The sequence below is a fragment of the Leptidea sinapis genome, chromosome 20, assembly GCF_905404315.1.
Source record: "Leptidea sinapis chromosome 20, ilLepSina1.1, whole genome shotgun sequence".
In the NCBI taxonomy this organism is placed as follows: Eukaryota; Metazoa; Arthropoda; class Insecta; order Lepidoptera; family Pieridae; genus Leptidea; species Leptidea sinapis.
Window position 1 is genome coordinate 9,453,227 of NC_066284.1, and position 15,729 is coordinate 9,468,955.

The 15,729-nt window shown below is 33.7% G+C and overlaps 1 protein-coding gene across 2 annotated transcripts in view; it reads left to right on the forward strand.

Annotated features, from left to right (window-relative positions):
• The window catches only part of LOC126970149 (potassium voltage-gated channel protein Shal), a 127,401-nt gene extending 115,566 nt beyond the window's left edge, over positions 1–11,835 (forward strand). For both annotated transcript variants that reach the window (XM_050815911.1, XM_050815912.1), the window contains one exon: positions 4,284–11,835. In XM_050815911.1, coding sequence (XP_050671868.1) covers positions 4,284–4,382 — 99 coding nt within the window. In that variant the 3' untranslated portion in view covers positions 4,383–11,835. The remainder of the gene's footprint in view (positions 1–4,283) is intronic.
• The last annotated feature ends 3,894 nt before the right edge of the window (positions 11,836–15,729 follow it).

A 15,729-nucleotide genomic window follows, 5' to 3' on the forward strand; every position in this document is an offset into this window, starting at 1 on the left:
AAACTTAACAAAACTAAATTGTAGCCTAACTTAGTGATTGCCACAGCAAGTTGTGGAAAAAACGAATAACAAGATATTAAATGATCCAGCAAGCTGTGACTGTTAACTAGCAGTCACACTAGCGCCACTAGCCGCTAGTACGAGAACTAAATACGATCATTTCAACTTTTTTATTATTATTAATTATTTAAGGACAACCTACAGGTTACAATTAATCGTTATCAAACTAACCAAACTGTGGTACATATTATTGCTAAATTGAGCTACTGAGATATTGCCACAGCTTGCAAAAATACTAGTTAGAAGGAGAAAAAACGATTTACAGGATATTATAAGATAGATGGATCTGAAGTGCCATAAACAAACAACATACAATTAGAGTAAACTTAAAAATAAAATCATAAAACCCAAGTAAGAATATAATAATATAAAGATACAGAAATATACTAAAAAGAAGAAGTCAAATAATGTCATGAAACTGTACAATTACTGTACTGATGAGACTAGTTATCTTAGTAACTCCTTGCTCGTGGTGCATTAGAGACCCCGCAAACTGCAGACTTTCGATCGGCCGATAGTTTGGCTGAGTTCGGCTGTTAAGTGCGCACACTGGCCCGACTAAACAGTTGGGTCTGTGATGAGTGCGCGCGCACACTAGACAACTATCGGCCGACAGTTTTAGGGACGATTCGCTATTAGTTTTAAATCGGCTATTGATGAGTCTGGCCGACTAAACAACCGGTGGTGTGCGCGCCTAGAAGAGCGCTGTACTGATTTGACAGTTTAATAGTTTGCTGACGGTTCAGTTTGAAGGCAATCGTGTAGCCCATCAAATTTCACTCTCATACATCTTCAAACTGATTAAGAAACCAACCAAACTATCGGCCGATCAAAAGTCTGCAATTTGCGGGGTCTCTTAGTCATCACGTGGTTGAAAGGTGCGTGTGCCTTATCGTTAGTCGCACACTATTCTTTGTTTTTCCATCCAATAAGCGGCTGCAATAAATATATATTATGTATTATGCTTGATATAAGCTTATGCGTGTCACGCAGGTATCATTATTGTGTTGATAATTTGTGTCGGCGAGAATTTGATATTATTATTGCATGATATCCTCAGATTAAGGATTGGTCTCCGCTGCGCTCTAACCATTAGATGTTTGTGTGCGTGGCATCTTTCGAATTTTGTTACATACGCTTCGTGTTATTTTACATTGAAATTAATAAAATACAAAATACTTACTGATGATATGTGATCCCAGTGTCTGTCGTATTTTTTGTAGTAATATTTAATGCACTACGCAGCTCGATATTATAGTTTCAATTATTAGCAAAGTTTAATAGAACATGTGGCACGTCACCGTCACACATTATCTAGACTAGAGTACGCCCACTTGGGTGTAGTAAATAAGTTGCCGCACTTTGCGACAACGCCTGCGGTATCTAGTTAGAGCGCAGCGGAGACCAATCCTTAATCTAAGATGATATCAATTAAGATTATAAAACCGCTGAAGAAAAAATAAAAGTAGAAAATATTTCAATACAAAGAAAATATTAAATATATTATCAAGTTTGAGATAGAGTAACGAGACTTTTATAATAAATAGAAAAAGAGTATAAAAAATGTGTGTGTGTGTATTTATGTTCGTACGCAAGAAGTTATACTTATCTGTCGTAACAAAACAAAAATTCTTAAAAAAATATTTATTGTTCTCTCTTACGTTTTTTAGAAGGAAAATATTGAAAGGATCAATAAGAAGGTAGTAAATACAATCAATGAAAATATTATCATACCGCATAGTTTATTTAATTTATTCTTAATTACGGTACAATTGGTCGAGTTGATCAACTAACGTCAGGTTGTTGGTGGCACGCATCGTAAATATCACATGATAATTGTTCCCTAACGCGCCAATCCGACAATCCGATGTCGATAGTCTGCTAAAACAACACGCATTTTAATCTTTTTGAAAAGATTTTATCTGTACTATATTACTTCGGAAACAGCCTACTATTATATTGTCTAAATGTCTACTTATTGCCAGCAATATTGTTCTTAATCTTGTGGCTCAGTTGAAGTAGCTTCTTAGAAAAAAAAAACGTCTTGACAGATGTCAATGTCAGATTTCCAAAACTACAGAAATAAAATGAAAACGCTCTGTGTTTATTAATAATCGTGACTTACAAGTTTTAAACTCGCTGTATGGTAACTGAAGGCTTTTTATGTCTGCAGGGTGTTGGCTGCAATATTGTTGCTTCATGGAAATATTTGATTGTAATATTGTGTCTATAGCTTTCGCTGTGCTATTTTTGTAAAATAATTATTGTAATTGTGATCTTTGTATATCGAATTATTTACATATTGTATACTGTATCATTGTCTGTGGTATTGTCAAATCGCTTTATTCAATGATTTTGTTTTAGTTTGACTATATTGTGTAGTAAGATTATTACGAGTATAAAGGATTGAATTTAATGGTGCAATTAAATTTTAATTTTAAATTAGAAGCAATTAATAGTTGTAAATTAAATTGCAATTAATATTTTTTAATTAAAGAATACCCACTTCAGAATAAATGGTGTGTGAGAGCATTCATTGTTACGATACACAAGAATTTGAATGTCTACCACAGAATTCTTATCTAAGTACTAGGTAAATACCTAAGTAGTGCCCTTTTTATATCATAGCTCTATCAAACATGGCGTGGCATTTGAATCAATTCATAGTAATAAAATTATCGCTATAAAGATAGGAACCCATATTGTGCATTAAAATATATACCCTTCTTAAAAATAGATCACCTGAACTAAGTATTGGAAGATTTAAATTAGAAGAAACCAGTTCTGATTGACTAAAATATAACTTGCGCGTGAACAGTCCGCACTTACGGACTAACAGAAGCCATAGAGACGCAAGATTATTATTATTTTATTTATTTATAATATGAAAAAAAAACTGGTCAAATAAACCGACTAACATTGGCATAGACAAACTGATACTAGCATTAAATAATATTATGCTATTTGTATTGTATTTAGTGATACTATAACAATTCTTACTAACTATTTATTTTACGGATTATTAATATCGATCGCCATTTAAATTTTATTCTTTCTCTCAGTTTGTAAGAATAATGCGATTATTAAAATTAAAAGTAGATCCACAAGTGTTGTAATCGCTTTAAGGGTGTCAGTGCGTTTATTATTGTGATAGTGTCAGACAAACATATAAACAAGTTTGTCATTTCACGAACGCCAACACACTGCACACATGCTTATCGACAACTTACGTACTTTACTTGCAAAAAGCTATGTACGTTATTTATAATGTTAGGGCAATTGATTAAATAATGAATGTAAGTGAAAATGACACACATTCACACAATACACTAATGGGTCTACGTTGATGATGTTGTACAGAAAAAGATATATTACAAACGCAATATTTACAATAAATTATATTAATGTCTTGTGTGCTAACTTTATAACAGTGTACTACACGGTGGTCTCATGCAGTTGCCATATGGCAATGTGACCACACAGGAGGGACAATTATGTATAGAAAAAAAAACCCTTTTTAAATAATTTTTTCATCGACACTGATCGCCTTATTTTTCACAAATGTCTTTTTTTACATTCAATGTACAATGCTTACTTTGAATTGACTTCAATAACTTATAACTAAAAAATAATAAAACAGCAATGGTTTTCGAAAACAAAATGGCACTCGGATATATAACAAGATGTGCAAGAATCTCCCCCTAAATATAAGAAAAAAAGCTGCTAGCGACTCCATTAATGTTAAATTTGTGATAAAGGCTCAAGTGCTCGTTTCTTCGTCTCTACTCCATGAAAATTTGGTCTAATAAAGCTTGTATTAAATCAAAGCGTTAATGTAAAATATCTTTTTGTATAGTATTGTCTATCTCGTGTTTTTCTGAGAACGCATGAACCACGCACTTTACACTTACAACCACTTGCTCACTGACGTCATAATAATCCTTTGTATTTATAACTAACCATCCCAGCTTAATGTTAAGTGCTTTCAATTATGTGTAGGTGTAAGTAGCTACTATAGCTTAAGCGCAGGCTAAATTATATTTAAAGTAAATAATTAAAATATTTTGTAGATTGGTTATTTAGTTAAAAAAAATATTTTAAAAGTCAGCAATAGCAATTGATGAATCAGTTTCGTAAAAAGACCATTTATGTTTGACGATTATTTTGGTATTTAAATCCGACAAAATTGTCGTATGTTATAAATGAGGTTCTTATTTTTGCAGCAAGCATGTGGCAAATACATTCCTGCCGGCAGTACAGTGCAAGGTAACCAGACTGGTGTTGCAATGGATGGCACATATCTAGTGGAAGCCTCATTCTAGGATCCGACTTCTAGCGCTCATGTGGAGAGCTACGTTTAGACTGTGAACAATCTGGTGGGATGACGTCACATCCAACGTGTCCTGTACTGCCCACCCTTTAGATGGAGACCTTGAGATTCCTCGCTCACAAAGAACAATGAAAGTATTATGAAAGTGATTTAAATATTTCGATGTATTGAATTTAGTGGTAGCTAGTCGAATTCAATTAATAGTGTGTGTATATTTAGGTTCTATAGATCTTCAGGTCTTCATTAGATCTTTTCTAATTAACATTTTTGGATTAACAGAAGTTTTAGAATTCACTTTTCGGGTTGCGCTGTTTTGGTAAAGACAATGCTTTGAAATAAACAATAGTGAAATCATATCAATTTAGGCATTTAGATGTTTTTATAAATTGTCTGAATGAGGGTATTTCTTAATCTTGCACTGGTGATAAAACTGGGACGAGCACAGTATCCTGTGATCGGGATCATCCCTTGACATCTACGACCTGATAATGTTGCAAATAACAATTTGATCACCTGCTTGTTTTTGAAAAGGCCGGCAGTGATCTTGTTTACTATAGTGATTTAAAATAGTATTAGCCGGGCTCATTTCTAACGCGAAATGACCCGTATGCTTGTTTGTAATTCTATTCCATAAAACTGATTATATATATTCCAGTATATTGGATGTTAAATACATCGCACGGTAAAGGTGTTTTCCTATTTGGATCTTAGATAGTCTATATGTATTTAATATCCAATATATTGGAATATAACTCTACAAATTATGTTAAAAATATGTCGCGACTAAAATTCAATAGGGATCAAACTCTTTATCATAAAGCGTAACGAATTATTCTTAACTCTATAATCTCTTATAGAAACTACTATCTTGGCCATTATATATATCTTCTTTTATATATATGATATTTCCAAGTATATATTAACTCATTATGATATCTCTGGAACTATAAGGCCGTAGAGACTTGAAATTTGGTAGGAATATTCCTTTCTTTCCGAAAAAGGTGAGATTTAAGATATTCTACTACACACAAGAGTTCTTTTTATTATCAAATGAACAACGTCTGTTGGGGTCAGCTATATCAGGGGGTCAGTTATAAATAAAACATCAACATCTGTTCAATACTACAAAAATAAGCCGAATTAAAGTATTCAGGGCTAAGAATTAATTCAACGAATGGTTGGAATATCTGTTTATGTATCAAACGAATTATATGTTGTATGAATAGTAATTTGAATATGAATAGAAAAACAAATGAATCCCTGTAAAGTGAAATACAAGTTTCGGCCTAAGTTACCCGGAGGTGATCACCTGCAATGATTATAAGCCCCAGCTGTAAATAGTTAACTAACAAACTCAACTTTTTAGCACAAAATGTTACGTGCGGCTTCGATGCTGTTGTAAAGATGAGAAATACCCAATTCAGAATTTACCGTTACTTTTATATGAGCACAAAGAATCCTGTTTTCTATAACGCTACCAGGATACTAGTGCCTTCAATGTTTCAATGTATTTTTAATCTTTTTCACTCAACGGGTAAGGAGTACGTGCGATAAGCGAGCGGGAAAAGTCAGATAAAGGAGTCAGCCTATATTGAAAAATAGTTAAAACATTTGCAAGTGTTTATAATATTGAAATTAGTATATCATTTAACTTGCTGCAAGGTTTCTCATCAGGAGTTATTGTTGTGTCATAAAAATATATACTTTATGAAAATGAAATATCTAATATATAAAATTCTCATGTCGCGGTGTTTGTAGTTAAACTCCTTCGAAACGGCTTGACCGATTCTCATGAAATTTTGAGTGCGTATATTGGGTAGGTCTGAGAATTGGACAACATCTATTTTTCATCCCCCTAAATGTTAAGGGTGGTCCATGCCAATTTTTTTTTTTAATTTTTTTGAGATTTTTTGTTAAATTTGTTTGATTATGATTGAGCATTAATAAATACATACAACTTCAAATTTTCACTCATCTACGATCAACAGTTACTTTTGTATCGCGATTTTAATATTGGCAATACAACGTTTGCTGGGTCAGCTAGTAATAAATAAAATCTTGGGTACACAAAAATATTGAGTGCCACGCTCTGCGTCTCTTAACAGTATAGCGAGTCCACAGATTTTATCTCATCTAAAAATATGCGTACGGTTTACCGTTTACCGAAAAGAAGTTTACCCTTCAAAAAAATATAATTACAAACAGATTTTAGTGTGCAAAAGATGTAGTTAAGTAATTACTTTCAGAACGTGCGAGGAGGTTTTATTTTTTATATTAACCTGAGGTAGCACATAATAAAAAAAATTTTTACTCTTACTTAAGTCAAGTAAATGTACAACCTGTGTGTCGGTTTGAACTGACTATTGAAAATGTGACGAGCGCTTTGTAAATGCCGCTTTATAAAAAAAATGATGAATGTATCTCCATTCCTTTATCTGACTCAATCTCGCAAGCTATACAGCCATATGGTGTATATTATATACTGATTCTTACTCTGTGTTAGTGAAATAGTTATAATGTTCTTTTAATAATATTGTATACAACTGACACGTGGCAACCCTGTCTACAATGTAACTACTGAGCTCTGTAACTATACGCTGGATATATTGAGGGTAGAGGTAAGAATCATCTGTGTATATGAAAAAGTGTCCGTCAAAATGCATTAAATTAGGGTGGCGCCACAGTTACAGCAGGGTAAATCTTAAAAGAAACGCTAAATATAAAATAATACTAATCACTCTCGGTGCATGTTTCCCTATAATAATTATTTAAGGTTATATTGACTATATTAATTTGTACAACGTAAGTTGTTGAAATTTTCAATAATTAACTTCATTAGTAATATAATTTTTTTTAACTCGGCATACTTCAATTCGTTTACAATTGCTACTTTCACCATACTTCATACCATACCCTGTGCCTACACCAGCGCCATTGTGGAAGCTTTTTGAACTATTATTTACAGCATAAGCTTGCTAGCAAATTTTTTCAACTTTTCTCCCATATGAGATGATTATTCTTGCCTCTACCCTCCATAACAGGATAGACTAGATATCACGTATAAAGTGATAGCTACTTTTTTTTTCTGAATAAACGTGCCAGGGTGAGTGGCCATGTTTTGTAATGGTTTATATCCTAGATAATTTATATGTCTAATAAGAACCTCTTGCTGCAAGACAAACAATAAAAACGGACAAGTTTTATTACTTTAGTGTGCGTGACAAGCTACGTCTTACACTCGCGATTTGTGTCACTTTGTGTTAGTGAGCATGCATTGCTCAAAATATATGTTAACTGTCAACTGTCAATTTTTCAACGTTTTCACAGTTGTCACAGTCTATCTAGACGTATAAATGATCTAATATATTATTTTCAAGGACACTCACCACCAGGTACTATAATTAGCACCGAAATAGAGAATACGAAGTGGGATCACCTTACTATTGGCGATAGACTGTCTAGCGAATAAGTTGGAAACCAGTACAGTACCAGTTACATTTGGAATTGCGTCACCTTCTTAGTTAGTAAGGAACATAATTAAATCATCTATCTATTTCATCTTCGTAATTAAATCATAAAGTCGCACCAACACTTTTTATTCTGCAAATAAACTGTCATTGATTGTCACTGTCAAATAATGGGGAATTTTCTGGAGTTCTAACGTATTACATCATCGTTATAATATCTAAATTCAATTGAAAAATTATATTATAAAGCAGAATTTCATCATACTATAATAATTATTGAATGTTTATCATTAATTGGTTTTTATATCCACACGCCAACTTATTTGACTGTTCAACAACTGTTCGACGAGCATTGTTTGTTTTCGTCTTAGACTACTTGGTTGTGGTATATAACCAGATATGGTATTTCAAAAACTCTTCTGGATTGGTGCCGGTTGTATGTAAATTTATTAAAAAAAATGATTATTGTCAATACAGGTATGAGATATTTTCTGATTATGCATATCAGAAGATAGGTAGGTGCTGACAGTTTTAATACCAATTACCAGCCTAGCGAAACTCTCTAAGAAAAAAGCGATTCACTCGATTGTATGAAACGTGCAGTCATTGATAGATTGACAGAACGGCTATTATCTTCGTAACTGTTCGCTTTCAAACTTAGCCGAATTATAATTCGTCACCAATCGCCTTAATGTAATTATTACCTACTACTATTTCAAATTTATGTCAAAGCACTGCACGTTTCATCCTAAACTAAATTAAAATTTTTACTTAGGCAGCCCTGCCTGTTATTACATAGTTTTTACATCCTCTTTGCCAATTCCTCAATACTGAATTATTAATTAAAGTCGCTGTTTTTCCGATGACAAGCTGTCAACGTGAAGAAATATCCAATGGTTTCACTGACCTCTACTATTTACCACTGGACTGGCGCCTGACAAAGTGCTTTTGTGCCTGTTTGATATTCGCCATTTTGGCGCTATTGGCCACATAGCGAGAGTCTGCGGTACTAAGACCTCAGCTAAACAAACATCTATAGAAAAACTATTTACAAAAAAAATATTATGTCCTTTATTACGTTGATTCCTGAAGTACAAATAACACGGAAATCGACCGTAATTAATTCAAAATGCAATAATCCTTTCTGAAGTATACTATACTATACGCTTCTCTCGCAGCAGCAAAATTAGTTCTCTGGACGCTCACGAGTGGCGCTTCAAATAGGCACAAAAAATTTGCTTTCATACTTTAGGAACAGCCTGTCCAGTGGTATTTTTACAGGTCAGTGAATGGTTTGCTCGGTAGCAAATAGTATGAATGCCACGTGTCAAACTATTTAACTCGGTGAAATTTGAATTACTTATCATATAAAATTGAATGTTTATTAATGTAGATATCTATAATAAATGTTACGACGTCTTATGAAACTAGTTAATGTATTAGATAGAAGAAATTACGTGTTTACATTAAGTATAAAGATTTATAATTTATATGACGTGTTAATTTAGACTTAATTTAGTGAGAATGGTGTTGCTGCAAGAAATTGAACAATAGATGGCGCTAATTTCAAAGAAAAGTTTTCATTGACTATAAGATGTAATTCTCTCAAGTTTTCAATGATATTGTGGTAGATATTATGTCAAATTTATAAATTATTATTATATTAATGTTTTAAAGTTATTCTGGGACAGCAAGTCTACTAATTAATAAGCTGGTTGTTTAAAATTTAATTAGAAATTGGATCGTCCCTGTGTAGTTAGCTGTGGGAATGTATGAAAGACAAAAATAATGGATTCAATTAAATATACTTAGTTAGATATTATAATAATCATACGATAAATTGATCATACAGTCATCAGTTTTGTCTGCCTATAGTCCAGATAGGCTAAGTCTTTATTACCTATAGAAAAATGATCACTGACTTTTCTTTTTTTAGTGACAAGTTTTATGCGGGTGTATAATATATTACTTTGCACATTTTCTACGTCATTCTTTTTATTTTTAAATATAGCTTTAACGATGGACTTTAAAATGAAAATTACACTTAAAAACTGAGTAGTAATCTATTAAACTCCTAAGGGCATTGAAAAATACTTAAAGAGTTATTTCAAGCCTACAAAATTAGATTTTTAATTTTACCTCAGACATCTGATCTTTTATTACGTAATCTATAGTCCTGCCATAATTTGTAATAATCATCAGCACTTAACTTAATTGTCATATTTGTAGACTTAAACCGAATTCATAATAAAGATTCTTCCAAAATAATGCCAGTATTTAATTAAGATTTAGTAGAGCCTACTTGATAATATATCTTAACATTAAAAGCTTTTTAAACTCACCTTTGATAATTAAGTTTATGAAGTTTTTCTTTTATACGGATAAGACGAATATTCTATTAGTATAAGTTATAATATTAAATAACTTGAGTCTTAATTTACGTATCACGGAAGAAAGTAATAACTTTGGAATCGCCCCAATTTCACAGATTAACTTTCTGTGAAAAATATAATCTTTTAACCATATTGTTAACTAGGGGAGCAATCATATTTTTAATAACAATAATTATATTTTGCCGTTTTAATTTCCTATTAAATTGTAATATAAAGAATTTATTTTATCTATGTTATGCCATGATATGTTTTATTAGTCTTGATTTTTTTTCAGCTATAGTGGTGCCATCTAGTGAAATGAAATGAAATGATTAGTGTCACTTTAAAAATGAAATTGTGTTTCTGCGTACAAATAGTTATACTGTCAGTATATTTTGTTTAATTGTATAAGACTTGCATTTGCTTCATGTAACCAGCCTAGCGAAACTCTCTAAGAAAAAAGCGATTCACTCGATTGTATGAAACGTGCAGTCATTGATAGATTGATAGATGATGGCTATAATCTTGTGAAAAACGGAGCTAGCCGAAATCCACTACGTTTTAAGCAACTGTTCGCTATCAAACTTAGCCGGTTTATACTTTGTCGACATAATATTGTAATTACTATTTCAAACTTATGTCAAATCACTGCACCTTTCATAATAAACTAAATTTAAATTTTTACTTAGTTAGTCCTGCCTAGTATAGTATTTACTTCCTCATTGTCTGTAACCTCGATATTTTCAATATTATGCTTGTGGTGAAAAGGTCGAGTTATGCTAATTTATCGTGCATTTTAATATTAATAACAGCTACATTTGCAACATTGTCATTCCTTGACTTAAGACCATTAAGATACGCAACTATGTCATAATAGCAAAGGAAGATAATGGACGATTTCTATTTACCATTTTTTACATATTTATTATTTGCAGTTTGTTACATATATTTTTAATAAATTAAATAAATACTGTTGTACATTATTATAAGTAATTTTATGAATGAAGCGAAAGGAAATTTGTGAATGGTGACCAGAGCTTCGTCTTCCTTTGTCCCGTAAAGGGAGCAAATAATATTAACCAAAGAGATTCAAGTATGTATAAACTATAAAATGGCATAGAGTGGACAACAAGTACAAAATTTGAATATAAAATTAATAATTAAATTAATTCTAAGTCTTTTATTTTAACTTATACTTTTGTTCAGCTGAAATCTTTGTGAAAATAATTTCATCTACAATAGCGCTACGAAGTGCGTCTTCTGTCATTCAATAGCTCTGACGTTCGTTCTAATCGTTTTTTAGGTATATATGTACTTCAATCTCTTTGATATTAACTAATAATTATTATATAATTCTAAATAAATGTCTGTTTAAATTTAAATGTGTTTAAATTATGTAAATTATCTAGTCAACTATTGTATTTGTTTAATAATATCATTTTAAACCTGTTATAACTTTTTAGATGTAAGCCGAACCTCTTTAAAAATTGGTTTAAAATGACGTTTCTAAGCAAATAATACTCTAAGTATGTCGGTTTTAAACCTTATCTTAAATTATTCTTTGTTATTTTGAGAAGAAAGAATTAAATTTAATTGTATATAATGATTTTTTGTTTTACTTATAGTGAAAGTACTGGGCAAATGAGACTTAACATCTTATGTCTCAAGGTGACGAAAGCAGTTGTAATGCTACTCAGAATGTTTGGGGTTGTTCAATAATCCTGAGCGGCACTGCATTGTAATGGACAGGGCGCATCAATTACCATCAGCTGAACGTCTTATCTTCATAAAGAAAAAAAAAATGTTATGATAATGATCTAAACACTGTTTAACTCATGCTCTTTTTCTAACTTCTTCACATGAGAGCACATATTTTCACTTTTCGGTAGAACAATGATATGGCGGTAAACGCGATATCTGCAAATAAAAATTAGTATACGCAATGTAATTGAAATATTTCAGAATTTTTGTGGGGTGAATAGAAGCAAGGAGTTTTATCATTAATAGAAATTAAGCCAGTCGTCCATTAGTCCATTGAAATGTTACATGATCTTTACATTTTTTAGAGGACGCAATTTTATTTTTGGGATGTGTCAGCCCCAATCTTTAAAATTTTGATATCTTCCGAGCCATGACTGGATTTGTGATATACTCAGAGACTGTGAAAATGGGCTGCATCTTGTGTTGGAGGCAGCGATGATAAACTAAATGAATTTTTGAACTTGAATGAACTTTTTTGCTTTTATTTTCTTTAACCTTAAATTTAGGGCAAAAACTTACACGAACATATTTGTAGGCGAAATGATTTGCTACAAATTATGTGTCTACGAATTTTTTTAGGACGCATAGTTTCCGAGATATCGCGAAAAAAGTGTTTGCACCCCTTTTCCAAGATTGCGGCCGGGGGACGAGGGCGGCAACCCAACAAACTTGGGGTTAAGCTTCTATTGACCCCCACACATGTCCCAAAAATAAAATTGCGTGCTCTATAAAATGCAATATTAGGTTCTTAAATTAAAACACATTCAAACAGTATTCATATGATGTGTGACAACACTTACCTGCAACATACCAGCAACTCAAAAATTACAGTCGTCCATTAGTCCATTGAAATGTTACATGATCTTTACATTTTTTAGAGGACGCAATTTTATTTTTGGGATGTGTCAGCCCCAATCTTTAAAATTTTGATATCTTCCGAGCCATGACTGGATTTGTGATATACTCAGAGACTGTGAAAATGGGCTGCATCTTGTGTTGGAGGCAGCGATGATAAACTAAATGAATTTTTGAACTTGAATGAACTTTTTTGCTTTTATTTTCTTTAACCTTAAATTTAGGGCAAAAACTTACACGAACATATTTGTAGGCGAAATGATTTGCTACAAATTATGTGTCTACGAATTTTTTTAGGACGCATAGTTTCCGAGATATCGCGAAAAAAGTGTTTGCACCCCTTTTCCAAGATTGCGGCCGGGGGACGAGGGCGGCAACCCAACAAACTTGGGGTTAAGCTTCTATTGACCCCCACACATGTCCCAAAAATAAAATTGCGTGCTCTATAAAATGCAATATTAGGTTCTTAAATTAAAACACATTCAAACAGTATTCATATGATGTGTGACAACACTTACCTGCAACATACCAGCAACTCAAAAATTACTGTCAAAAATTGACCACAAGATAAAAGAAACAAACGAATAAAAAGGAAAAGAGTGCAACGCAAGCCTCGAAGCAGTGTCAGTACAAATGGCAACAAGTTGATTTAACCTATACCAATCGTGAAATTTTGATGTCAAAGATGCGTGTCGCTCTTGTTCTGTTACGAATAAAATGGACGCCTATTTGAAAAAGTGGAGTTAGTCATTTGTCCTATCAGCGAGCAGAATACGACATAGCTGAAGAATTGGGAATTGACCACAAAATCAATTTTGACCTACTTTAGAAAAGCTAAATAAAAAAACTCGATATTTGTGCGACACGAGCTCACTGAAAGTAATCTTAGGAATTTAACTCAATAGCAATTCTTTAATTGGACGACAGATGGGCAGCGTTTGGGAAGCTCCGTAAAATCTTGTCGTCCCAAATACCGCAGTGTCTAAAGACGAAGGTTTTCAACCAGTGTGTGTTGCCAGTGATGACTTACAGTACACAGACGTGGTCGCTAACTATGGGCCTTATGAGAAAGCTCATGGTTGCTCAGAGGGCAATGGAGAGGGCTATGCTCGGAGTTTTCGCTGCGAGATCGAATCAGATATGAGGAGATCCGTAGGAGAACCAAAGTAACCGACATAGTCCAAACGATTGCGAAACTGAAGTGGCAGTGGGCAGGGCACATAGTTCGACGGACAGATGGCCGTTGGGTCAGTAAAGTCCTCGAATGCCGACCACGTACCGGAAGACGCAGTGTTGGCAGGCCCCCCACAAGATGGACCGACGATCTGGTCAAGATCGCCGGAAAACGTTGGATGAGGGCAGCGCAGGACCGTCTTAGAAATTTTTGGGGGAGGCCTTTGTCCAGCAGTGGACGTTTCCGGCTGATGATGATGATGATGTATGGGACGTAATGAGACCGAACCTTTTTGAAGAGGTTGACAATTGGTAATGGTAATAATTGGTAGAATTATCTGACGCTTTATAACTTCGTTATGAATGCTTGTCATCCTCTTCCTTAAAAAAAACGTAAATTTTTTTTAGTAATTAGGTACTCGTAATTACTATAAACATGCAATCGGTGGTTCATTTATTATACTACGAGGGCGGCCCTGAAAATTTCGGGAATCAAGGAAGTGACACAACATTACTATTTAAAAATGTATTTATTGCTTTTCAAAGTATTCTCCGCGAAATTTGACACATTTTTCCATACGATGGAAACAATCATTGAAGCAACAATTCCATTCGGAAGTTGGGGTCTCCAAAATGGCCGTTTTGTAGGCGTCCACAGCTTCTTCAGGTGATGAAAATCTCTGACCACGCAATTTATTCTTTATTTTAGGGAAAGTATAGAAATCATTAGGGCTTAGGTCGGGGCTGTATGGCGGATGGTCTAATAATTCTATGTTTTCTTGCTCTAAAAACTCTTTTGTTCTGTGCGCGGTGTGAGAACTCGCATTGTCGTGATGGAGGATGATGCGGCGGTTGCAGTTCTCTTTACGGAGTTCAGAAACGACCTGTGGCCAACAAATGCTAGCATACCATTCTGCATTAACCGTTCTTTGTCCCTCGAGAGGAATAGTCTCAACATGGCCGGTTTTGGTGACAAACGTGGCCACCATTTTTTGCAACACTCCGTGAACGAACAATTTTTATTGGCTTTAACTCATTTTCGAACACCCAAACTCGTGACTGGTTTTTTGTTTCGGGTTCGTACGCGTATATCCAGAATTCGTCACCTGATACGATGTTATATACAGCATTTGAGGATCCTGCGTGGAATCTTTCGAGAGTTTTGACGCACCAAGTAACGCGAGCCGCTTTTTGCTCTTCACAGAGCAGATTCGGTATCCATCGGGAAAATAACTTTTTTACACCTAATTGTTCAAGAAAGATTATTTGTATTTGACTCATGCCAATGTCTAAAGTTGCCTGAATTGTTGTTGCTGTGTCGTTGTTGCTGTGTGTCACATGTCGATCTTCCTCAATCAGCTTACGCACAGCATCAACGTTTTCTTTGGTGACTGCAGTTTTGGGACGACCTTGACGGGGATCATCACTGAGCTTGACAAGTCCACGTTGGAATTCAGTAAACCAGCGATAAATTGTGGTTTTGGATGGGGCTTCATCACCAAATGCAGAAATCATCCGGTCAACACACTGTTTTTGTGTTAAATCACTTCGAAAGACAGAAGGACGTACATAATAAATCATCGCTCTAGAATTTTCTCGAGTGAATTCCATTTCCTCAACGACTAAACAAGTTTGAAAAGACCTTGTGACAATATTTTTTATTTTTTAATATTAATTCGTTCTTTCGAACAGGCTATAGCCAGGGGCCTTA